General features: G+C 41.5%; 1 protein-coding gene across 1 annotated transcript in view; it reads left to right on the top strand.

Annotated features, from left to right (window-relative positions):
* GFUS (GDP-L-fucose synthase) overlaps nucleotides 1–26107 on the top strand; it is a 651262-nt gene that overhangs the window by 324051 nt on the left and 301104 nt on the right. Inside the window, exon 8 of the mRNA XM_044067329.1 lies at nucleotides 3470–3536. Within this exon, the coding sequence (XP_043923264.1) occupies nucleotides 3470–3536 (67 nt within the window). The remainder of the gene's footprint in view (nucleotides 1–3469; nucleotides 3537–26107) is intronic.

Genomic DNA, 26107 nt, shown 5'->3' with positions numbered 1-26107 from the left:
ATCTTAGTCTCACCTCCGGATACGCACTCCAGGAGTGGCGCACAGCGACTGTGGTCCCACTCCACAAAGGCGGTGCCTCCACCGACCCTGGAAATTACCGTCCCATTAGCTTGACAAGCCTTATCTGCAAAGCCATGGAGAGGATCATAATGGATCTCATAAATAAAGACATAGGGAACTTGCAGACTTTGGATCCAACCCAGTTTGGCTTTGTCAAAGGCAGATCATGCCTTTTAAACTTGGTTGACTTTTTCGAAACAGTTACCAAGGCCATTGACGAGGGAAAGGCAGTCCATACAGCCTACCTAGACCTGGCGAAGGCTTTTGATACAATACCTCACTCGGGTATCATTGAAAAACTCATCAACTTAAATGTAAACCCATACATTACAAGATGGGTTGCAAACTGGCTGAGTGACAGAACCCACAGGGTCAGAGTTGCTGGCGCCATGTCAGACTCAAAGCCTGTCACAAGTGGTGTCCCACAGGGCTCAGTCCTGGGCCCACTCTTGTTTGCCATCTACTTTTCTGAAGTACAAGCAAACACAGGAGGGTTATGGCTGACAAAGTTTGCAGATGACTGCAAACTGGGCGCCGTAGTTGAAAACACATCCAACACAGATATCCTTCAGAAGGGTCTCACAGAAACGGATAACTGGTGCCAGAGCCATGGCCTAAAGTTAAATGCCAAGAAATGCATAGTCATACCCTTCGGGAAAAATAAGGTTACCCCTAGCTACCATATAGGTGGCAATCCCGTGAACACAGAAGAAGTTATTAGGGACCTGGGAACCCAGGTTGACAGTAGCCTTTCATTCGACACTCATATTGCTAAATTAGTTAGGAAGACCTTCTACATTGCCCACCTTATCATGAAGGGATTCACATCTAGATCAAGGGAAGTCATAGTCTCCCTATACTCATCACTCATCAGACCAATGATCGAGTACAATGCCCCATTCGAATGTATCTGACCCGACACTTGCAGCAGCTGGAGAGGCCACAAAAGTTCCTCACCAAAAGGATAAAGGGTCTCAAAAATCTGTCTTATGCTGCCCGACTGAAAGAACTCCAGTTATATTCAGTTGCTTACCGCTTGCTCAGAGGTGACCTATGCCTGACATACAAGGCCATGTCAAACCCAGATTTGATGAACATGCTTCATCTCAAAAAATCTAGATCCCTCAGAGCCACAAGGGCGGGAGACTTAAACCTCGACACGGTTATTAATAGGACGTGCTGGAGGGATAGATTCATCACCCAAAGACTCCCTATGCTGTGGAACAAAATCCCGGTTTATGTGAGGCAGAGCACCTTGCTGGCCTTGTTCAAGAGGAATCTTGACCAATGGATGGGAGATTGCAGATACACCCCAGGGGTTATCTCAGTGTCACTGCTCGACAGAGGCACAGCAAAATAATGGGCATAGTTTCTCCAAACTAAAGGGGTGGCGTAAGCCACAAAACTATGGGCTAGGCTTATAAATGCCCTCGGGCAGATAGCCTAGTATGAACCTATGAACCTATGAACCTATGAATCACAACTGACCATTTGCAGGTACTGCTCATGTGAAATCACACAAAAAAAAAAGAAAATGGAACAGAAACTTAGAGGTAACTAAGTGGCAGGTTGAATGTACTGTCTTCTGCCATCAAGAGGCTCATTGACCTCTTACCATTGCTATCACAATGGACGGTTCAGTAAGAGCCAACTCAACTGCCTGCTTCAGGCATTTGTTCTGCAAGTACATGATCATTGTATGAGCAATACCAGTCATTGCAATTTGGATTTACACTCTTGAAAACTTCCTTCTTTGACAGCACCACACTTTACAGCATTCTGTCAAAATCAATATGTCAGGATCAGACATTGTATTTGCCTGTATGCCTTTTCCTTTAATGCTCATGGGTTCTGCTTGGAAGTCAGTATTTATGTAAGCCCACTGCAGAGGACTTCTTGAAGTGAAATTGTACAGGTTAATGAGTACTTCTGTTTCAATGTCTTTGAGAAAGCCCTATTAACTGGGTCCCTGTTTCCTAACACACTGTCTCAACTTTTCTTATATAAGCATGCTGAAGACTTCATCCTGTATATGTAGTTAGAAAGAAAATGGAAGTGGTAAAATTTGAAATTCTTTTAATTCTTTTTGATATGTTTCTTTTCTTTTTAATTTGTAGTTTGAGTAGAAAATCAGAACTGGGTACTTTTGGGAGCACTCGTTCTCTGTATCAGATTCAAGGGTGCTGATGTGAGCATAAAGGTGGAATGCTCCTAAAAAGTCTGCTAAATCCCAACACTGTGTAGTCTTAAAACACTTTGAGAGGCTGGTTAAAACATCCACACTATCACCCAGGAAGTAACTGTACATAATGTAATCTACAAAACCTCAAAACTGTCCTGCACTCCAAGCCTTAGTGGAACATTACAGCCTACAGAATCACTGCGCTCCATGGATAAGTCCATACTAACTATAAATAAAACCCACAACTCTGTGTTGTCCAAAATCTGAAATTCTGTCCCTACCACAGTCGGTCAAATTTAGCCTATCCAGATTAAAAATTTGCTAAAACAGAACTTTAAAACAACTTGATTCTGCTCTTGTACCTCCATAGGCTAGACTACCTTGGCAGTTACACAACTACTTTGTTTCTCTGTATCGCACCAAAGCAGGTTCTCAATGTAAATTTCTTACTGGCTTCTATTCCTTTGCCCTTACTGCCACTTCTACCATTGCTGCTTACCCACTGACAAGTTTTTTTCCCACCAGCAAAATTCCAGCTCATGCTCTCTTCCTTCGAAATCTGCCTCAACTTCACTACAGCCTTCTTTTTCTTTATTATCACCTCACAAATATATACTCTACTCAACGTTTTCTCACATACTGCCTGCTCTCCACAATTACCACCTCCTTAGGTTTATAGATTAGTACTAGACTAACAGCCCTTGGGGGCCATTTTAAGTCTAGCCAATTACCCCTTGTTCGAATCAAACCCTGCACCTTGTGTCTGTAAGGTAAACACTTGAGTCATTATGCTACCCCTCCCAATCTCCTTCTACTCGTATCTCCTACACCTTTTTTCATTATTCCTCCTACCCATAAATCTTAACTTGTAATTTGAGATTTTAAACCTCACTGTATATGCTAGTTTGTCTTGTAATGCCTCTATATTTTACTGATTGCATATTTTCTATAGTATAGCTGCCTTTCAGTTATTGTATCTCTGTGTTGTAGTTTTAACCTTTGCATTTTTTCTCTGTTGTATAAAATTGCTTATTTTGTAATTGGAGATTTTCTTCCCAGACCACAGCAAATAGAACTCTAGGTTTAAAGAGTTTGCTCATGCTGGGAGTACTCAGTTATGTTTCATATAAATTGAGTGACTGGCCTTCATGTTACTTGTGTCCAGTGCTGTTGGGGGTAAAAATGTTGAATAGATTACTGTTTTGAAATGTTTTCTTTCTTTCCCAGGACCTTGCTCAACTATTTATTTGGGTACTGAGAGAGTATAAGGAGATCGATCCCATCATTTTGTCAGGTAAGAACATCTAAGTTGACCCTTAAGTGCTCTTTTGTTGTAGAGGCTGTAAAAATGTGTTGCTTTTATAGATGTGTCCTGTGTGAGACGGTTTCAGAAGGGGGAGAATAACAGCAGTAATTGTCATGTCAAATTGTGTGCATGTCTAGTCTGTAGTACTGCCTGAGAAATACTGCAGTGTGGATGTGAAACAAAAATTATTGTCACCTGAGAAGAGAATGTTATGTAGACAGTTATGTAATGGAGGCGTATTCGTCCTGTGAGGTGTGGTGGATCTGTTCTGAATTCTCTAGTATACTATCCTGCATTGCAAGCTGATTCAAGTCTCTTGCTGCTGCTGTTTGCCTATACACTCTCATTGCTGAAATTTCCACTTTGAAAATATGATCAGTTGTTTTTGGCATCAACTATCCTTTTGCTGAAAAGGAGAGCTCACCTTGAATAGAAGTTGCTTAAAACTGTGCTCTTTTAAGTAATTTGCAGTGTAAGGCTTTCATAGGAATGTCTTTTGTGCCCAGGTTTTATTTGTAATGTGGACTGCTGTAAGTAATTTGAAGAAGCTGAGTGAAACTAAACTAAATATAAATATGTTTCATGCACGCGCTCGAAGCACTCCTCAGTATGGAGAGCTTCGACATCTGTGCAGTAACTGGAACCTGGTTCAAGGCTCCAGAGAGCACCCCAGCACTACCGGGTTACAACTCATACCACACATTTTGGCCACAGAACACGGACAGAAACACAAAAGGAGGGGGTGTATCAATATTCATCAAGAATATCTACACCTCCAGGTTAGTGGTGCAGCATGATACCTCTGAGATCATCCATGTGCAACTAACATCGGGCAAATCTGCATTGCAAATTGTGGCCTGCTACAGATCACCCTTCATGACCCAGGACCACCACTCCACCTTTCTGGAGACACTGGAAAACATGAAGGTCCTTCCGAGCACCCTGATATTGGGCGATTTCAATTACCCTACCATTCACTGGGAAAACTACTCAAGTACAAATTCCCAAGCCCAGCGCCTCCTGGAATTCATCAACTCAAACGCCCTGGATCAGCTGGTAAACTCCCCTACCAGAGGTGAAAACATATTGGACCTGGTCATTACCAACATGGGTGACAGGTGTTCCATACCAGAGGTCAACCCGTCACTGGTTAGATCAGACCATAAACTAATCACTCTGAATGTCCACACCCCACTACCACCCCCAACTAAGGAAACCACAGTAAAAAAACTTTTCTAAAGCAAACTTCACCTTACTTAAGACAGAGGTGGTAAGTTTCGCAGCCCCCACGCTAAAGGATAATGCTGCCCAAGATGCAGAAACCTTTACAAATGCACTCTATGAGCACCTACAATGATCCATGGATCATACCATCCCTAGCAAAACTAAGAGAAGGAAACCAGTTTGGTGGACCCTTGCAATAAACAGGCTATACAATAGAAGGAGGAAACTAGTTCAGAAAAAAAGCAAATCCCAAGAAGGAAAGACATCCCTGATCAGTATCGGTAAGAAACTAAGGTCCCTCATGAAATCATCCAAGGCTAACTTCAAAAGAAAAAATAGCCAAGGATTCAAAAGATAACCACAAAGCCTTCTTTAGATAGGTTAAGAATCTAAGTGGCAACTCGCAGACATGCAGTGAACTAGTGCAAAATAGCACAAAATATTCTGAACCTACTGATATTGCCAACATCCTGGCAGATAGATTCAGTGCAAACTTCACCCTCCTCTCACCTCCAAAAGGGCCCACAGCAATACCAGAAAAGTGTAGTGTCCCAAAAATCAGATGCATAGGTGAAAACAGCCCTTTCAAAAGCCAAAAACACAGCGTCAATGGGACCAGATGGTGTCCCAGGCTGAGTCTTGCATGAACTACAGAACAAACTAACCCCCCCACCTAAACATGCTGTTCAACCTCAGCCTCTCCACAGGCTACATGCCCATAGAATGGCGGACAGCAACGGTTATTCCTCTCCACATAGGAGGGGCCACAACTATCCCTGGTAACTATTGCCCCATAAGCCTGACTAGCCTGGTCTGCAAGGCTATAGAGCGCATCACCATGGAACTCATCAACAAAGACATTGGGAACCTCAAAACACTTGACCCGACCCAGTTTGGCTTTAAGGGCAGATCATGCCCACTAAACCTGGTTGACTTCTTTGAGACAGTCACCAAGGCCATAGCCTACCTTGACCTTGCCAAGGCTTTCGACCCCATTCCCCACTCTGGTATTAAAGAAAAACTCACCAGTCTGAACATAAACCCCTACATCACGAGATGGGTTACCAACTGGCTTACAGACGGAACTCGCACAGTAAGAATAGCGGGCTCCAGGTCCGACTTTAAACCAGTCACAAGTGTTGTCCCACAAGGCTCTGTCCTGGGACCCCTACTGTTTGGCATATACTTCTGAGAAGTACAGGCAAACAAAGGAGGACTATGGCTAACCAAGTTTGCCGATGACTGCAAACTGGGAGCCATAATGGACTCTCCTGCTGACACAGACATCTTCCAAAAGGGCCTTACTGAGGCGGACACCTGGTGTCAAAGTCATGGCCTCAAGCTAAATGCCAAAAAATGCATAGTCGTCCCATTTGGGAAAAACAAAACACCCACAAATTACCACATAGGTGACAGCCCCCTTAATACAGAAGAGGTAGTAAGAGATCTGGGGACATAGGTAGATAGTAATCTCTCCTTTGACAATCATATTGCCAAAGTAGTTAGGAAATCCTTCTATGTGGCCCATCTAATTACTAAAGGGTTCGCATCTAGAAATAGAGGTTATAGTGCCGCTCTACTCGTCACTCATTAGACCCATCATAGAGTGCAATGCCCCATTTGGGATGTACCTCACAAGACACTTTCAACAGCTGGAAAGACCACAAAAGTACCTCACCAAGAGGATTACTGGCCTCAAACATATCTCCTATGCAGCCCAACTGAAAAAAACTCCGGCTGTACTCTGTGGCATATTGCTTACTCAGAGGTGATCTCTGCCTGACTTACAAAGCCATGTCCAACTCAAAATTGATGGACATGCTCCAGCTAAAGAAATCCAAGTCACTGCGAGCCATGTGCTCTAGTGAGCTAAACCTCACCACAACAATAAATAGAACATGCTGGAGGGATAGATTCCTGTCACAGAGACTCCCCATGCTTTGGAACAAAATTCCAAATTACATCAGGCAGAGCCCCTCACTAACATTCTTCAAGAGAAACCTTGACGAGTGGATGGGTAACAGAAAATACACCCCTGTGATCACTTATTTGGCTCTGCTTGACAGAGGATCAGTTAATCAATGGGGAGGCGAAAGCCGACACACTCTAGCTAGGCTTATAAATGCCCTCTGGCAGATAACCTAGTACCTACCTATGAACCTATATAAAACTGTTAATAACCTTTTCAGCATCTAATTGTACAGCATATATGGAATGTTGAAAAATAAATTGTACTTGGTATGTGACTTAATTCCACAAATGTGTAGGGTTTCTAATACTGTGGTAGGAATGGACGCCATTCCTAAGTAAAGCATAGTTAAAGTTCATAAAATTACTATTGCTTCAGTCTTTGATGTTTGCCAAGAATGCTCTTACTAGTGCCCTGAATTTCTTGCTGAAAATTCTGCACCATACCAAAGTATGCTTGAAAGTTATTTTATGTTAGACCTGTTATTTCTACCAATATTGCAACTATATGGGTGTCTTTATTCCAGATTACCCTAGTTCCCGCTTGCATATCCTGGCATTTAATGACTTTGTCTCTTAGCATGTAAAAAACTAAAATTGCTAGCTATAGCTATTTCTTTGGTTTAATGCTACTTTTGTCCTTTTGCCTTTGACTGCAGTATCCATTTTTCTTAGTTCTGCATTCTTGACTATTTGTATTGGATGAATCCCATGTGATCAGAGCTTTTTCATTTACAGTAATTATTTGTGGTTCATTTCCAGTGCTTTTGAGCATCCTCTCTGTTGTATGGCTTGCACAACAGTCTTGTCATTGTTGTCCTTTTCAGTATATAGACCCTCAGCCGTGAATATATCACGTCTAGCAATAAAATGTGCAACTGTTTCTGTACTACGTTTATCTGTGTTTCCACTTTAAAGAAACACTTTGTAAACCAGTGTGTACATAGTCCACTGTCTAGGTGTGCCATTATTATGTTTGGTTTAAATTCACCTTTCTTTAGCCATTCATCCATGTACTGTTTTTAATCAACAGCAGTTCTCATTACTTGCCACTAATTGTGGGCTTTCAAGTTTGTTTTTTTTTTAGTCATGGTCTTTCTACTCTTTCTTTTGATTTTTGATCATTTCTGTTGTCACCTCTTTTTTTCCACTTCCAACCCTTTCTGAAATGCTTCTGATAATATATGGAAAGATGTCTTCCTAGACTTGTTTTCTTCATAGTTTAGAACTTTCACTATATTTGGATCTGATGACCTCAACAAATATGTAGGCAGTTCCACGAGTGTTAACCTACATTGTAAAAATGGGGAATGAAAGCAACATCTAGTCATTTTCAAGGAGGCCCATACCTCTTTCAGACTGAGGTATGTAATTGTACCAGGCACTGTTTTTTTAATATATCATTTGATCTGATGATGTCCTTTTCATTATTCCTCACAGTTGAGGTCTAGGACCCGGCCAGCGGATCCGATACAGCTGCTTTCCAACAGACTTCAGATCCAAGTCTCAAGCTCCTCCCTATACCCTTAATCCCCTAGAGCATCCCTAAGCCCTCATATCTCATTTGCCACCATTCCAGTCAGATGAAAGATCAAGCCTCTCTACAATTCGTGATTCTGTTAAGTGAAATTCTTTTTTTGTGCTTCGCTTTCATATCCATAGTGTAAGATTCACTGCTCCCTTTTTTACTTTGTATTATTTTTTAGTCTGAAAATTTTTTTTTTTTTTTTTTTGCAGTAAGGGTTTGTGCTAAGTTCTTTTTTCTGTATGTGTGTTTATAAAAAAAAAAAAAAAAGTTCTCTTTTAAAAAAAAGTTAATTTTTTGGTTTCTACTCCTATCTTAGCTTTTTAGTGGCATCAAGGACCTAAGTTGTTTTTTTTTTTTTGTTTTGTTTTCTTGGCTGTGTGTGTGTATTTGCAATGTCCGAGAAACCAGACATAACTACTGGCTTCAAAAAGTGCACATATTTTGGGCATAAGATCCTCCATTCTGATGCCCACAAGACGTGCATGTGCTATTTGAGAGCAACCCATCTAGACAACCTTTGCATGATGTACAGTATCTTCAAACCAAGAGATCTCTCTGACTGAAGGAACAGGTTAATTCTTAAAGGTTTATTGCTTGCTGAGGCTCAAGCCCCCACTAAGCAGGTGGTCTGGGACCCAAGGAAGAGACACCACAGGTCTCCTTCCTCCTCCTTGGAGCCATCCTCAAAACAAAGAAGGGTTTCAAATCAGACTTTGTTGGCTCCAACTTTAGTGCTTCAAACCTTGGATCCTACCCTCTCTTAGGATCTGACCATCTCGTCTCCCAGCACCAGTTCTTCCATGCCATCTTTCTTAGCATTGAATCCTAAGGCCTCTGATCCTAGAGCTAGAGACGATACACTGGAACTGAAACATAGGCAGTGTCTCTGACCCTGCCACCCAAGATTTTCCTGATGCTGATCAAGCCTCAAGACTGCCCTCCACCACTTCATCTAGGTCTTCCAGGAGCTTGTCCAAACTTGACATGGACAGGATGATGCGGAAGTTCCTTAGGGCTCAAATTCAGATGAGTGTCATTCAAGCTCCATCCCCCGCTGGATCTGTGAGCTCTCCAGTCTGAGAATGACTTTCTCCTTCTCTGATCCTTCCATTGCTTTCGGAACCTAAGAATTCAAGATCCCCGAGAGGCATGCCGTCAGATCCTAAGAAGTCCCAAACTTCGGATTTGGCAGTCACCCTGACCAGCTTGGTTCAGTTGTCTTCGGATCAGAGTGGGTCTTGGATTTGAGAGGTCTACGCTGGATCCGAGGGGCAAGTTTCTGCTCCAGTTAGTTAGCATTCCCTCCCCTGGACACCTTGGCTCTAGACAGCTTAGGTCCAGTTCTCTCCAGACAGCACAGATCCTGGGCTGGCCCTGACTTTCTCACCTTGGAGGCTTCGGCTCCAAGGGGGGAGGGAGAGGTTTCTCTAAGTCTGTCAGCCTTCCGGGTTATAGAAGGGTTTTTTTCTGCAGCCAGAGTACCGTCTTCTTCTATCTTGATTCCTACTTCCCATCCTCCATCTGTTTTGAGTGCTGAGCTCATCATCCCTGGTCCATCAGGTCACCCAGTTCCAGTAGGCCTCCATGTATGTTAAACACAGGGACTCTCTTCCTCTTCTGATACCTCTGTGGACCATCACACCGAGGAGGTTCCTCGGAAGTGGCTGTGCAAAAGAAGGCACATAGACACCCCCATGGAGTCTCTTACAAAGGACACAGACTTTGAGGAAGGGGAAGGATATCCTCCGATCGGCACCTGATAATGTCTTCTAGGCAAAGAGGTGGATGATCTTCCCAAAATCCTTCTCCTGTGGAGACTGTGTTTCTGGAGGATTTTGGGGCTGGCTCATCTACATCTTGGGTAAACCTCCACCCACCGGCGGATGAGCTTAACGACCTTGTCTTCTGCCGGGCATGGAAGGAGCCGGACACTGTTGAACAGATTCCAAAACTTCTGGTTAAAATCCTGTCTCCACCCAGCAACTGCTATTTCTGGAGTAAGGTAGTTGCCATGGATGCTACAGTTGTAGCAGCAGCTACAAAGAAGGAGTTAGCAGAGCTCCACTGTCCATCCCCCGAACAGGGAGTCCAGGGCAATGGATGGGTTTGGGAAGTGCATCTACGCCTTGGCTACTTTTGCACTGAGGTTGTTGAATTTTATGGCCTATTTCATCGGTTTGCAGAGAGATTTGATAAGAGCTTTCAAGTTCTCTCGGTGAATCTGTGTCAGCGGAGGACCTTAAAGTTTCCACAGCTGGGCCACTCTGTCGTCCATTCATTAATGAGGTTAATTTCCCATGAAGCAGAAGGCACCTCTCAAGCAACCTGTTTAAGCATAGCCATATGGCGGCATGTCTGGATGAGGCTGTGCGATTTCGCAGAACCCTTTAAGATGGTCTTTAATGCCCCTTTCGATGTTTCCTTCATTTTTGGACCATCAGTTAAGGGAATGTTTACTCGTGGCAAGCACCAGGGAAAGGCCCTGTCTGCCAATGAAATCAAATTTTTTACCCCTCAACATACCCTCTCCAGGAACCAACAAGGTGGCAGGAAAGTTTGGTTCTGCAAGTCTCAGCATCTTCCAGGACTCGCAGAGTGATTACTCTTACAGAGGCAGAGGAGGAGATTTCAATGGCAGGTGTCGACTTAGAGGCAGAGGGGATCCACAGAACAAGGGCTTTAGGGATTCCTTTCCAGAAACTATTATATTCCCTTTTCCCTTCTTCCTACAAATCTAAACAGAAAACTCCCTGGCATTCCATCCAGTCACAGGGAGTCAGCAGCAACCCAGGCACTCCAGGACATTTCTGCACTTCCGGCTGGAAGCCAGTCACTATCAGTTCAGGGTACTACACTTTGGTCTCACCACTTTCCCCCAGGTGTTCATCAGATGCATGGCAGTGGTTGCAGCTCACGTGGGACTCTAGGATTCCAAGTGTTTCCATAACTAGATGATTGGCTCCTTACTGCCCCAGCCAGGCATGGTCTAATTCAAGGCAGAGATATCTGATGAACATCTTGAACTCTTTAGGAATTTCCATAAACTGGCAAAATGAAAGCTAATTCCAATGCAAAATCTGGAATTCATAGGGACTCAACTAGACATTTTGGACACAGTAGCTTGTCTCCCAACACACAGAATTCTCTCCTTGAGAAATTGGATACAGGACATGCTGTCTCATCCTTCTCCTCCTGCGAGACTTTTAACAAGTGCTGGGATCCATGTCAGTGGCTATATTACTAGGCCCTTTGCCAGGTTTTTCACGTGGATACTACAGTGGACATTAGTAGCTCAATGGTCAATCCTCCATCATCCTCTTTCTATGCTTGTAAAACTCACGCCAATCTGCAAACGGCATGTTCGGTGGTGGATTCTTTTCCAGGATGGCAACTTGGGCAGGCCTTTTTCTCTTCCCCGCCAATAGCCACAGTGACCACAGCCATTCCCCTGCTGGGGTGGGGGTGGAGGGGCATTTCAACAGGAAGTTGGTCCAAGACACGTGGTCCACATTGGAGACCTAGTTGCATATCAGCATCCTAGAGATGAGGGCAGTCCTGTCCTTGCAAGCCTTTCAGGATGACCTCCCTCTAGGGACCATTGCTGTACACACAGACATGTCAGTTGTTTGGTACATCAACAAACAAGGAGGAACTTGTTCTTGCCCATTATGCAGGGAGGCCAAAAGGGTCTGGGGTGGGCGATCTCTTAGGTCCGCTTTCTAGTTGCAACACACATACCTGGGGAAAACGATGTACAGGCGGACAAACCTGGCAGGTCCATTCTGATGCCCCACAAGTGGTCCCTCAACTGATAAGTAGTGAACAGGAACTTCAGCCACTGGTGCCAGCCTTGCTGCGACCTATTTGCCTCTCCCCTTAACAAACAAGTGCAGCAAGTACTTCGCTTTGACCCCCCCCCTCCAGGGAGTCACCATGGGATGCACTAGTCCACAATTGGCCCTCAGGTCTCCTCTATACTTATCCCCCTCTTTCTCTGATCCCAAGATTTCTTCAGAAAGCGAGTAGGTTGAAGACCTCAGTCATCCTCAGTGCCCCTTTTTGACCTTACAGTGTGTGGTTCCCCTTTCTGTGGTCTCCTCTCAAATATCCTCAATGGATTCTGGAGCCTTCTGTGGATCTCATGTCTCACCCATCAGAACTCCAGCACCCCAGTCTACACGCCTTCAAGCTAACTGCATAGTTTCTCCAATTCCAGTGCTTGTTAGACAGTCCAGGCTCACTTCCTCAGTATGTCGCATTGTTTTGGCCTCTCAGAAGTCTTCCACTAAACTCTACAGGAGTAAGTGGAAAAGGTTTTCTTTATGGGTTTGTAAGGAGAACATTGATCCCATTTCAGCTTCAGTCCCTGACATTTTACTTTTCCTTAGTCCCCCCTTTGATCAAGGAGTTAGTTTTGCCATCATTAAGCTCCAGCAAGCTAGCAGCAATATCTAATTTTCAGTCAGGAAGTCAGATTTTTTCCTTGCCTTCGACTAAATTATGCAGAGCTTTCTTGAAGGGAGTTTTCCTTCTCTGAACTCCAGTTAAAGAACCTTCTCCTCTGTGGGACCTCCCGGTAATCCTTCAGGGATTAACCCAAAAACTTTAAGCCAGCAAGTACCTGTGATTTAAAATATCTTTCCTAGAAAACTATTCTACATGTAGCACTTACTTCAGCAAAGAGAATTTCTGAATTTCAGGCGTTATCAGCAAAACCCCCTTATATTGCCTTCCACAAGGACAGAGTAGCTCTTCAAACTAATCCCTCCTTCATGCCCAAGGTTGCCACTGAGGCGAACCTTAACCAATCTGTTCAACTCCCATTTTCTTCCTAACTTTTCAAACAAAGTTGAATGTATGCCACACCATTTAGATGTGCATCGACAGTTAACATTTTTATATTCGCAGAACAAAACAACATAGAAGGTCTGATCAGCTCTTTGTGTCTTTTTCTTCCAGTCATCTAGGACAAATGGTGTCTAAGGTTACTTTAGTTAAATTGATTACTGACAGAATTTCACTGATTTACCATGCCAAAGGTGCAAGTCTGCTTCACCCACCTAAAGCCCATTCAACTAGGTCCTTGTCAACTTAATTTGCCTTTTCCTCCAGATCTTTGTTGATGATATTTTGTGCAGCAGCCACTTGGTCTGCTATACTTACCTTTGTTACTCATTACAAGCTGGACATTATCTTCAGAAGTAGAGCTGCTTTTGGTTTAACAATGGTCTGTCATAGCCTTTCGTGAAGGCTACCTAAGAGTTATGTGCCTAGGGACTCTGACCCAGTAATGAGGAAGAATAAAGAGGACAGCATCAGATTTATAAGTTATGTGCTTACCATAACTTGGCTTTTGTCCACTTTTCATTTTTCCTCACCCCCCCCCCCCCATCCATCCCCCTGCCTTTGATCCAGGAAGCTTCCTGGATATTTTTCAGAACACACAGGTTCTTGATTTAAGCCTTTTCAGGGTATTAAACCTATTTGGCAGTTTGTTTATTACCAGATTATGGCAGTTGTATACAGATGTACGCATATAGCAGGCAAAACTTGATCTGAGGGTTTAGGGTTGCTCTAGGGGGTTATCACAAAAGAAAGGAGCTTGAGGCTTAGATCTGAAGTCTGTTGTTAAGCAGCCTTATTGAATCAGTTGGATCCTTGATCCCAGTAGTGAGGAAGAATGAAAAGTGGACAACACAGATGCCAAGTTATGGTAAATGCATAACTTATTAAGCAAGCAGTTTTCTTGTTTCCTAATCCAAATGATGCAGTGCTTTTTAGGACCAGTCAGTCAAACCAAACAAAGTTAGAATAGGAAGAGGAAGTTGCTTTATAGCTTGAACTTTATTCCTAGATGTCAATGCAGTTGTCATGCTTTGTATGGCCTTGCACTGTGGTAGGAATTATTCCATGTTTTGAGGATTCTTCAGTGTTGTTTTCCAATTGTGGCACCTGTACCAGTGAAGACTTTTTTATGCTTTCACCATGATATGTAAAATACAGTCTGTATGCCAGTATTGCCTTGGTGAGAGTTTGTAAAATCAGTATCCATAATTTTAAGGTGTATGCCAAGGTTTGTGTATGAATTAATTTTCAGTAATATCATTATACATTAGGTAGTACATTTTATATCATGTAAAATGTATAACATCTGTTGAGTATGATGCTTGCAACTACAGTTGTGTCAGCACAGTTTGTAATGTATAATGTTTGCAACTGAGATTCTGTCACTGTGGTTTATTTTCATTTATATAAATGTAAGATGTTCTTCTTGTTTCACTGTTGCAGTCATTACATTTTGGTAATCCTGCTGGCATTGGGTCCTGCGTTGGCTGCTATCGCCCCTTTCCTGACGTCAGGCCGTCAGGGGTATAAAAGAAGCAGCCGACTTCATTTTATTCAGTCTTTCTTGCTGCACGGTGCCCGAAGCAGAAGCAGTTCACAAGTGCCGGTCGGCCGACTCCTGAGATTTTCGTGTTCAAGTTTCAGACCCGAAGTCTTCAATAAAGCCCGTTGGGGAAACTTTTTTCTTGCTCCAGACCAATGTCAGAAAAAGTTAATAATTGTATTTCTTGTGGAAAGCAAATACCTCATAAGGATTTTCATTCTTACTGTATTCCTTGCCTAGGCCCTGATAACAAAGTTTCTGGTTGTCGGTTTTGTGCTAGATTTAACCAATGCACTATTAAGTGTCGGTATGATTTTGCTTTAAACTATTTTGGACGCCGGTTTAATTATCCAGAAATGTCGTCAGATAGCCATCCGACTTCCGGAGTTCACAAAAAATGCAAAGAAAAGGCGAGAGATAAACAACCAAGGTCCAAAACCGACGACGAAGCTTCTCCTAAGCCAGTCGCCGGTACTCAGTGAGGCGCTTTCGCAGCCCCTGATGCCCGCTACTGACTCCCACGTGGAGTCAGCTATGCCGCTGGAAGCTCAAGGTATTGGAGCCTCGGACACTATTCCCTCAGATGGGTCCAGAGCCGCTGAGCAGGCACCGGCTTCTGAGGGTGTATTCAGACCTAAACATCTTTACATTAAACCGACTTCAGCATCAAAGGCAAAGACTAAAGCACCTTCTAAAGCAAAGAAACAAACTCAAGAGCCACGTGGACAGGCCTCTATCCCCAAAAAACAGATGCTCAAAATGGCCGAAGACTTGATTATCTTGATCAGGGGTTCCCATCCCCTCCAGATAAGAGGCCTAGGGCAAGAGACTAACTATGAATCTTCAGATCAGGTTTCTATTTCTCCTGATTCCTCTTCTGATCAAGAATATTCTCTTCCCTCCATGAGGATTCTGATGCTGAAGAATCTACACCTTCAGCTTCTCCTCCAGAGGACTATTCTTTTGGGGAAACCTTGTATACCATGCGGGAGCATTTCCACTGGAAGAACCAAGATTTTTCTGAATCTAAAAAGAGGCTCGGGGATTTCCTTTTACCACCTCAACACAGACCTTTAGCCATTCCACCTGTGTTAGACATTTTGGAGTCTAGTCTGACCCCTGACTCCTTACCTCCAGCTCCTGTTAAGCCTGACAGATATTACAGGGTTCCTGACTCTCATAAATTCCTTTTTAGAAACCCCACTGCAGACCCAGAAACTATTTCACAAAGTCCCAAAGGAGTTGAGGCTTCTGCTGCAAAAAAAAACCTACCCCCTCTGACAGGGATTCTATGGTACTGGATAGATGGGGAAAAAAGGTTTACACATCTGCTACCTTGGCTATAAGGGCCTTAAACTGTCAGTTTCATATGCTCAAATATCAGCAACATGTCATGGCATTGCTTAAAAAGAAAATGTTGTTAAACTCTGAATGTGCAGAAAATAAGGAAATGCAGGATTTATTGCATGCAGCTGAACAAGTTGGAAAGCATACTTTGCAGTGTGGTTTTGATTCTTTGGAGGCCTCCTGCAGGGCCGCAGTTACAGGTTCAGTAATTAGAAGGCATGCTTGGTTAAAGGAACAAAATCTGCCTGATCATGATAAAGTTAAATTATTAGATGCACCTTTACAGCATGATACTTTGTTTGGTGTTAAGGCAGAAGAGGTGTTAAAGAAAATGGAGAACAAAGCTAAATCTATGCAAACTGTCAAAGGTTTTTTACAAGTACAGCCACCTAGGTTTAGTAGACACTGGCCTACAAAGAATTGGTCCTTTCCTGTGTCAGACAGACCTCAAAGGGGCAGATCCAGATGCCCCAGAGGCAGATCCCAGACACAAGGTTCATACAGTTCAAAGCAATGGGGTGCTTCTACCTCCAAAGTTGGAGAAGACAAACCCCCCTGCCGGCACCAAGCACTTGTGTCCTGGCAGCACCCTTAGGGGGAAAATTAGCACTTTTTTCACAAATTTGGCACATTGTAACCCAGGACAAGTGGGTTCTAAACATAGTGTCACAAGGCTGCAAGTTCCATTTCCATACCCTGCCAAAGACAAACGGCTGGCCAGATCTCCCAAAAAAATCAATGAGCAGAGGCGCAAAAACAAGTCTCATCCCTCATGGACATGGGGGCCATTCAACAAGTACCAGAGCAAGAGCAGGGACAAGGATTTTACTCAAGGCTGTTCTTGGTACCCAGAAAGGACAAGGCCTGGAGACCAATACTGGACCTATCTATTTTGAACACATTGCTGGATATACCAAAATTCAAAATGTTGACTTTGCAGCAGCTTCTGCCCATGCTGGGCAAGAATGCTTGGCTTGTGACTTTAGATCTAAAAGAGGCATACCTGCATGTCCCAATCAGACAATCATGAAGAAGATACCTCAGATTCAAGGCTGGCTCAATACATTACCAATTCTCTGCACTGCCCTTTGGCTTATCTACTGTGCCCAGGGTCTTTACAAAGTGCCTGGCACCAGTATTTGCATTCTGCAGGCAAAGAGGAGTACAAATATATCCTTACTTGGACGACTGTCTAATTCAAGCAGAGAACAAGGACATACTTCTACAGCATCTGGCATTTGTGAAAAGACTTCTAACATGCCTAGGGTACACAGTCAGCGAAAAGAAATCAAAACTAGTACCCTCTCAAGGGATAATATTCCTGGGTGCAAGCTTAAATACAATTGCCCAGATGGCTTATCTCACGCCAGACAAACAAAGGCAAATTTCAAAATGTTGGCAATAAAGGCCCAGTTATCTGCAAGAAAAAATCTGCAGTCTTTGGGCTTCATGGCATCCTGCATCCTACTAATTCCATATGCAAGACTGCATATGAGGAAACTTCAGTGGTACCTAAAAAGTGTTTGGACTCAACATTGCCACAGTCTGGAAACAATGATTACTCTCATTCCCTGCCTGCAACAGGAGTTTCGATGGTGGGCGAAGGTTTGTCACCAGAACAAGGGACAGCCATTCACATTACCCCCAGCCAGGCAGATACAAACAACAGATTCTTCAGATTATGCCTGGGGTCCCACATGGCAGGAAGACGCATTCAGGGCACATGGTCCTCAAACCAAATGCATCTGCATATCAATCAAAAGAATGCCCTGACAGCCTTCAAGGACCTACTTCGTCCAGGACAACTACTGATAAAGGCAGACAACACCACGGTCATGTGGTATATAAACAAGCAAGGGGGCACACATTCTTACCCCCTTGCAGACTAGCCATGACCTTGTGGGACACATCATTGACTTGCCAAGTACATCTGCAGGCACAATTCCTGCCAGGAAAGGAAAACACTCTGGCAGATGAACTAAGCAGAAACCTCATGGATCCCCACGTGTGGCAGCTGGATCCACAAGTCTTCAGCATGATAACAAGGAAATGGGGATGCCCGGACATAGATCTATTTGCCTCCCCTCACAACTACCAACTAAAAAGATTCTGCACAAGGACGTCAGTACTGGTATCCAATCCTAAGGAACTTGTCTCAATGTCCAGCTTGGATCTTACCTCAAATACCTCCTCTACTGTCCCAGCAAAACAGTCAGATCCTTCACAGCCAACTCGGTACTTTAAACCTGGCAGCATGGCGGATAATGTAGTCATACAAAACACACCTCTCAGTAAAGTTGTGATGGATGTCATTTTGGAAGCCAGAAGGCCTAGTACTAGAAAATCTTATGCTGGAAAATGGAAGAGATTCTGTGCTTGGAACCAGGCACAAGGAACTGATACAGCTGCTCCAAATATTCCTCAGATTTTGCAATACTTAACTGAGATGCTGGACAAAGGCCTATCTTTTTCATCAATTAAAATTCATGCCTCTGCCATTTCAGCTCATTACAATACAGAGCCACCAATCTTTTCTCGTACTTTCACGTAGATAAACTACGCTTCTTCAGGTGTAAATATCTTAAGAAATCAAACTTCTTTTATACACAGCCTTTTGGCGCGAAAACCAAAACACAAAGCAGTAATTAATCACTAATGTAATTAGCCATAGTTATTCTTAAATCGACAATGAAAATTTTTAAACAGAACAAAACAACTGATCTGTTCATAGAAGCTCAAATCCATAAGAACACATGTTAAATTCAAAACTGTGAACGTTTGTAATGTTGCATCAACACAGAATTACACAGAAAGCGCTGTAGCGCTAAAAACATGTATAAATTTAAAAACTAAAATCCCGATATACTAACCAAACAATATAGCAGGGTTCCTATAAAATTATATTAACTCAACTGCTATAGCGCGAACCTACTAAGTGTCCGCTTCTATGTTGAAACAAATGAAGCTAATCAAAATTGGCAAAACTTTTAATACAAACGTGCATGCAATGTATGCTGACTAGTGCCTATTACTCAAGGTTAACTAGTCAGTGAATTAAAATCTAGAGCTTGCCGCTTTCCCACTACCCCCATAATTAAAGGCCTACCTAAGATCCATAAAGGCCTCAGACCCATACCGATGAGACCTATAGTCTCTAGTGATAATTGGGTAACCTGTACCATTTCTTCTTTCATAGAGAGCCTTCAGAGACCTTTAGTAGACAGCATCCCTAATATCCTTAGAGATTCTTACCAACTTATAGACACCCTGAAAGATCTAGAGTTTAGCAAGAAGGAGACACCATTGTTATTAGTCACCATGGATGTCAAAAACCTCTTTACCTGCATTCCGAATGATTTGGGGCTCCAAGCTATCAATGAGGTATTAGTTAACTTATCCGACTATAGTAACAACAGACAAATCCTGATTAACTGTCTTTTAGAATTAATACTTAGTAACAATGTCTTCTTATACCAGAACCAACTCTATTTGCAAAAATGGGGGGTTGCCATGGGCACCCCCTGTGCAAACAGTTATGCCAATCTTGTGGTTTACAACTGGGAACAGGAGCATTTGTTTAAACACTCAGATTTCAGAATAATCAGGGTCTATAAGAGGTTTGTGGATGACGTCTTCTTTGTCTGGGAAGGCACTGAGACTGAATGTACCAAATTTATCAGTGAACTTGAAATTACTTCCTCTTTTTTTGAGATTCACAGTGGAAACATCTCATAACCTGATACATTTTCTAGATTTGCAGTTAGAGTTTAAAGGTGACAGGATTGTTACATCGTTACATAGGAAACCTACATGGAGAAACACGTTACTTCACTTTGATAGTATGCATCCTAGATTTACTTTTAAAGGAATAATATCTAGTCAATTACATAGAATATTCAAAATATGTAAATGCAGTGATACTTTGGAAAGGGAACTTAGTACACTTGAAACTCTATTTAGAGAAAGGGGATATCCCACTAGGATGTTTGCTGATTGTAAACGTGAAGTTTCTAACAAGCTACTTGATAATTGTGGCACAGATGTTGCTGGATATAGGACTGATTTTAAGCAACATTTTAAGCTCAAAGATAGGTTTACGGATAAATTGAGTTATGTCACTAAGTTCACCAGTGACAGTTTTAATTTAAACAGGATTATCTCTAGGAACTGGAATGTTCTGATCACAGATCCTTTTACCAAAACCATAGTGGGTGAATTCCCTAGGTTCAGTTATAGAACTTCCCATAATTTAAAAGAACTTCTCTGCTTAGAAAGAACTATACCACATAGTAAAGAAGATTGTGATAAGCTTGGCACTTTTCCCTGTGGTTGTTGCTCCATGTGTCCTTATATATCTAAACACATCATTTTTTTTACATCCAGAAGGTATATTCAGTTTTATTCCCAGATTTTTTAGTGATTGCAACAGCAGTAACCTGATATATTTAGCTACATGTGACCACTGTGATGTGTTTTATGTAGGGTTAAACAAAAGGCGGCTCCATGATAGGGTTTATAATCATTGTTATGATATCAGAAAAGGAAAAGAATGCAACGCTTTAGCTAAACATATTATTGAATATTATACTCATAAGTTCAGCTTCAAAGATTTAGAGAAGTTACCCCTGAACCCCAGAGAAGGAGATAATAGCAATCAGCTAGCCATTAGAGAGTTGAAGTGGATTTTGACTCTGAAAGCCCATATATATCCTGGGATCAATCAATTTGTATCAGTTAAGCCCATTTTGAATAATAGAAAGAAATATTAACACATTGGCAAACATTATATTTTTAGCTACTTTTAGATAGATTTTCTGGTACATTTGATCATAACTAATAAGTAAGTGTCTAGACTAACTTACATGTATATATACACATGATTTAATGTATTGATTTATGTTTTTGAACTGTATACTATTTGTAAATGTCTTTAATATATTAGTTCATCTATATTTATTATTTTTTACAGTTTGGTTATTATTAATTTTTATAAAATATAGTGTTCGTATGAATATTAATTGTATTTTCTTATCATATCAGATAGTTATGGTGTTACATACGTATATTTCATCCCTATAGACTGTTACAGTGATATTCCTATTTTTATGTAAGAGAGCTTTTGTATGTCATGATTTCCGTCTAGTTTATGAAGCGAGTGACTTCTGAAACTGACATCACAACAATTAGAGAAAGTCTGATGATTTACGTTTTGTAATTGCGTTTAGTCTTCTTACATATATTGCCTTATTGTTTTACCGCTTTGCGGTGGGATATCGCTAACCAACTATGTTCACTTTATTATCATGTGGAGTAGAAGAGTAACTAAAGGCATCTTATTTTGAAAGATGCTTTACATTGCCTGATCGGCTATATGTTTCTCGAGAGCTTACGTCAGTACACATTAGTTGTATTTCTAATAATTATTGACAGTCTTTGTATGGCTTACGCTCATAGAGTATACATTTTTGGTTTTACGATGAAAGGTTTTTTATTGAAAATATCAGTATTTCATGACTTAATTTTGAATTGATTTGGATATCTAGCTTTAAAAAATTTTTAGAACTTGGGTGACACTTTTTCCGTTTTCCGTTTACTGTCTCCATGGTTTCTAGAATTGTTTTTTTACCCTCATGACAGCTCATCAGCTGCTGATAGTGTTTTAATTATAAAGTTTCAGAGCACACAAGTCTTAAAGCGGCAAGCTCTAGATTTTAATTCACTGACTAGTTAACCTTGAGTAATAGGCACTAGTCAGCATACATTGCATGCACGTTTGTATTAAAAGTTTTGCCAATTTTGATTAGCTTCATTTGTCTCAACATAGAAGCGGACACTTAGTAGGTTCGCGCTATAGCAGTTGAGTTAATATAATTTTATAGGAACCCTGCTATATTGTTTGGTTAGTATATCGGGATTTTAGTTTTAAATTTATACATGTTTTTAGCGCTACAGCGCTTTCTGTGTAATTCTGTGTTGATGCAACATTACAAACGTTCACAGTTTTGAATTTAACATGTGTTCTTTCTTATGGATTTGAGCTTCTATGAACAGATCAGTTGTTTTGTTCTGTTTAAAATTTTTCATTGTCGATTTAAGAATAACTATGGCTAATTACATTAGTGATTAATTACTGCTTTGTGTTTTGGTTTTCGCGCCAAAAGGCTGTGTATAAAAGAAGTTTGATTTCTTAAGATATTTACACCTGAAGAAGCGTAGTTTATCTACGTGAAAGCACTTGTGTTTCTATGGCTTAATAAAAGACTTTTTACTTATCCGACTCTTCCATGTGGTGACTCCTGTTTGGATCTGATATCAGCTGTTTGTCTACGTTTTTCCACACGGAGTCTTTGCTTTTTTTGCTGCAGTTAGATATATATCTTTTCTCGTACTTTATTAAAGCAGTACCTCAGAGGAGCTAAAAACTTAAGGCCTTCAAGGAGATCACCAATGCCTGCATGGGACCTCAACTATGTCTTGGAAAAACTCACCCTGCCTCCTTTTGAGCCAGCTGCTGACATAAAGTTTTTATCTTGGAAAACAGCTCTGCTCCTAGCAATAACTTCTGCAAGACGGCTTTCAGAGCTACAGGCACTCATGGCTGTGGAACCTTTTATCATGTTTTATCCAGACAGGGTCTCTCTGAGGACAAACCCAACATTTATGCCTAAGGTGGTGTCCAATGTGGCTCTTAACCAAACTATTCATCTGCCAACTTTTTATCCAAATCCACAGAACAAGGGGGAGAGAATTCTGCATTCCTTGGACGTACACAGACAACTTAGATTCTAGTTGGACAGAACCAACATTTTCAGGAAGACAGAGCAATTACTAGTGGCATATGCTGCAGGACCCCAAGTAAAGGCTATCTCAAAGCAGACTATTTCAAAGTGGATAGGGCACTGCATTCGTTTTTGCTATTTACATCATGGCAAGCCAGTGCCTAAGGGCATTAGGCCACATTCAACCAGAGCTGCAGCCACTTCAGCAGCCTTTCTCAGGGGAGTACCAACCAAAGACATATTAGAGGCTACTACTTGGAGATCAGTGCACACCTTTACAAAGCACTACCATCTGCCACTCTACTCTAAATCCAGGGCAGGCTTTGCCACTGCAGTTCTGCAGGGCCTCATAGCCGCTCCTAATGCTGTTTAGCTCCAGACTCCCAACCATAGCTTTGAGACTCTACCCAAATGTAATGACTGCAACAGTGAAACATGAAGAACATAGTACAGTTGTGTACACTTACCATAAATGTAGCTGTTCGAGTGTATTCACTGTTGCAGTCAAGGTTACCCACCCACCATCCCCCTTTTTTTCTACTGGAACTTTTCTTTCCTTCTGTGACTTATGCAACCTATGTGGTGTATTTGCTTGTAGATGAAGGTAATGTTTATATTGGTGTATGTGTGTGTGTATATGTGTGCATATATATATATATATATATATATATATATATATATATATATATACATACATTTTGGCTAACCGTTTAGGAGGCACCTGACATCTGGGTTAAGAAAAACTGAAGTAAATGGTGTCGGCTGCTTGTTTTATACCCCTGATGACCTAACGTCAGGGAAGGGGCGACAGCAGCCAACCCAAGACTTTGGAATTCAGGCCGACTAAGGGCAGCCTGCCAGCAGGATTACCCAAATGTTATGAGTGCAACAGTGAATTCACTCGAACATCTACATTTATGTTAAGTGTACACAACTGTACTTTTGCCTATGTCATATATGATAATTTAATAAAGATGTTTCTTGTTTAAAAATAAAATCTATGGAATATGAAAAGGTATAAACAGCACTTGTAATGTGACTGCTTTCAGTGTAAATGCACCAGTTCTTTTGGAAACTGAAACTAACTCTTTCTCCTGAAATATGCTGACATTTATATTACTTTCAGCGTAAAACAAAAGAAAATGCATGATTTTGCCTGGATTCTTGCTTGTTGAATGCAGCACCCCAAGAAACAGGAACAGCATATTTCATATAGAAGAAAAATTGGTAATGACTTAGTCACTGCCTTTCTTCTGGACTATGTAGGTAGTTGAGACTTTCAGCGCAGGGCTTAAGCTAGACTTCATGGCCTGTAAAGATTTACCATAAACAGAAAGAATCAGTAAATTTCTAGCTACTGATACAAACTGGTCTAGTTGAATATTTTAAACTTAGTACTGAAGCTTGTAGGAAAAAGCTTTGAGAAAGTAGGAGAAATAGTCATAAGGCTGAGTATGGTTTTAGTGATTTCATTGCAGAAATAAGCACTTATTTTAATAGACTGGTGAGTGGATGTCAAGTTACTACTTTTGAAATGTTGGGAGATGTCACAATGAAGCACAAAACACTCAGTAGTTTGCCTGAGAATGTGAGAACCTGGTTAAAAGGTCAAGAATGTAACACTTCAGAGGGAAGAGGCAAAAAGAGAGACCACTGTGTTTAGTCGGAGGACATTTACACAAGAGGGGTTTACTAAGCACCACTAATAGGTGTGAAGGAGCCTGTAATGGCAGTCAAAATCTTCACTGCAAGTTCCACTGGCAAAGGAAAGCCACTGTTGCCAGTACATGGCAAGGTATTTTTTGAGGTAAAAATTTTTCATTGTAACCAGCTGGGTCATGTGCTTTCCAAATGGCCAGAGCAATAGGATGGGGAACAAAAGCTATGTGAAGGGGCTAACATAGACAACATCACTGTAATTTTCCGTTGTCTTGAAATTGTAACCGCTCCATATTTTCCTAAGGGCCTGTACTCTATATTGCTAGTGAGCAAATAAGTCATTGCTAAGAGGGATACTGCAACAGAGATGACTATTATTACGCTTGCAGTTGTAAGAAAGGGATATTACTTGCCCTGGCAGTTGACTCCATTTAGAGCCTTGGGAGATGCACCTTTTCAGGTGCCAATTTCTGTGGTTCATTTGTACTGTGAAGAACAAAGAGAGAGTCAGTTGGCTGTATTTGATGATATCTCAGCAGGTGTTTTAATAAGTAATGACTTTGAGCAACAGGCATGTATGGAAAGTAATGGGGGTGAGACATGGTCACTGTCCAGACTTCCAGCTGTGACTGGTGATATGGCTAAACCTGAAATGCAAATGTCAGCAGGTACTGGACTTCTCTGAAAGGGGAGACTTCAGGGAAAGAGATGCTAAGTAACAGAACCAAGTTTGACTTACAAAGAAAAGTTTGTAGTTGATTGTCTGTTTACTCATTTATTAACTTGTAGGTGGGAATTTATGACTAACTGGTGGTGAATTGGAGGCAACAAGGCTCACATCCCCTTCTGCTATCTAATTATTTAGTAGCTTTAAAACAATTTACTTCAAGCTCATCCAGTACACACAATTTTGCAGAAATTAGAATGGGCCAGTTATTTTTGTTTGTGTGTGTAGACTTTATAACCAAACAGTTAGGTTCACATAGTCCCAGACTCCAGCAGATGTTAAATATTAAGTCAGTCGTGGTGGTGCTGCGGTAGCGTTGTCGCCTCACAGTATGACGTTGTCCTGTTCGATTCTCAGCTAAAGCGTCTTCTGTGCGGAGACTTGTGTGAATGGACGTACCTTCGTTGAAGGTTGTGCGTCAGAGCTGGCAACTCGGTACGTACAAATCTACTGCCAATCATTAGCAGACCGGAGTTCCGCTGTGGCGACCCCTAACCGGGAAAAGCCGAAAGATACAACAATCCTAAACAAAAAACACAATCCTGTTCCAAATCCAAGTCCAACTCAGGCAAAAAGTTTATTTTCCATTGAACAAAACAAGTAAAACATTTATTTAAGTTAAGCATTTTCATCCCTAATACTCAGGACTTCATTAGAACAAAAATCAGTCTTGAGTTATTTAAATAGGTTTTTTACTCAGTTTATCAATCAATTACCTAATTAAAGGTTCGTAAGAAACTTTTAACTCTAAAATGTATGTAAAAAGGTACAGATGAAAAAGCATATAAAAATACAATTCTACTAAATAAAATTACATACATTTTGCCAAATATACAATATAAAAAATATAAAGCAATTACATGTCAATTACATAACATGCCAGTTATCACATAAAATCCATATTAAGGAGGAATCCTACAATAAAACAAAAATCAGAGT

This window comes from Protopterus annectens, chromosome 3.part1 (assembly GCF_019279795.1).
Source record: "Protopterus annectens isolate FY-2018-M chromosome 3.part1, PAN1.0, whole genome shotgun sequence".
Lineage (NCBI taxonomy): Eukaryota > Metazoa > Chordata > Ceratodontiformes > Protopteridae > Protopterus > Protopterus annectens.
Note: the sequence above shows the minus strand (reverse complement) of the source record. Positions and strands in the feature narration are given on the sequence as shown.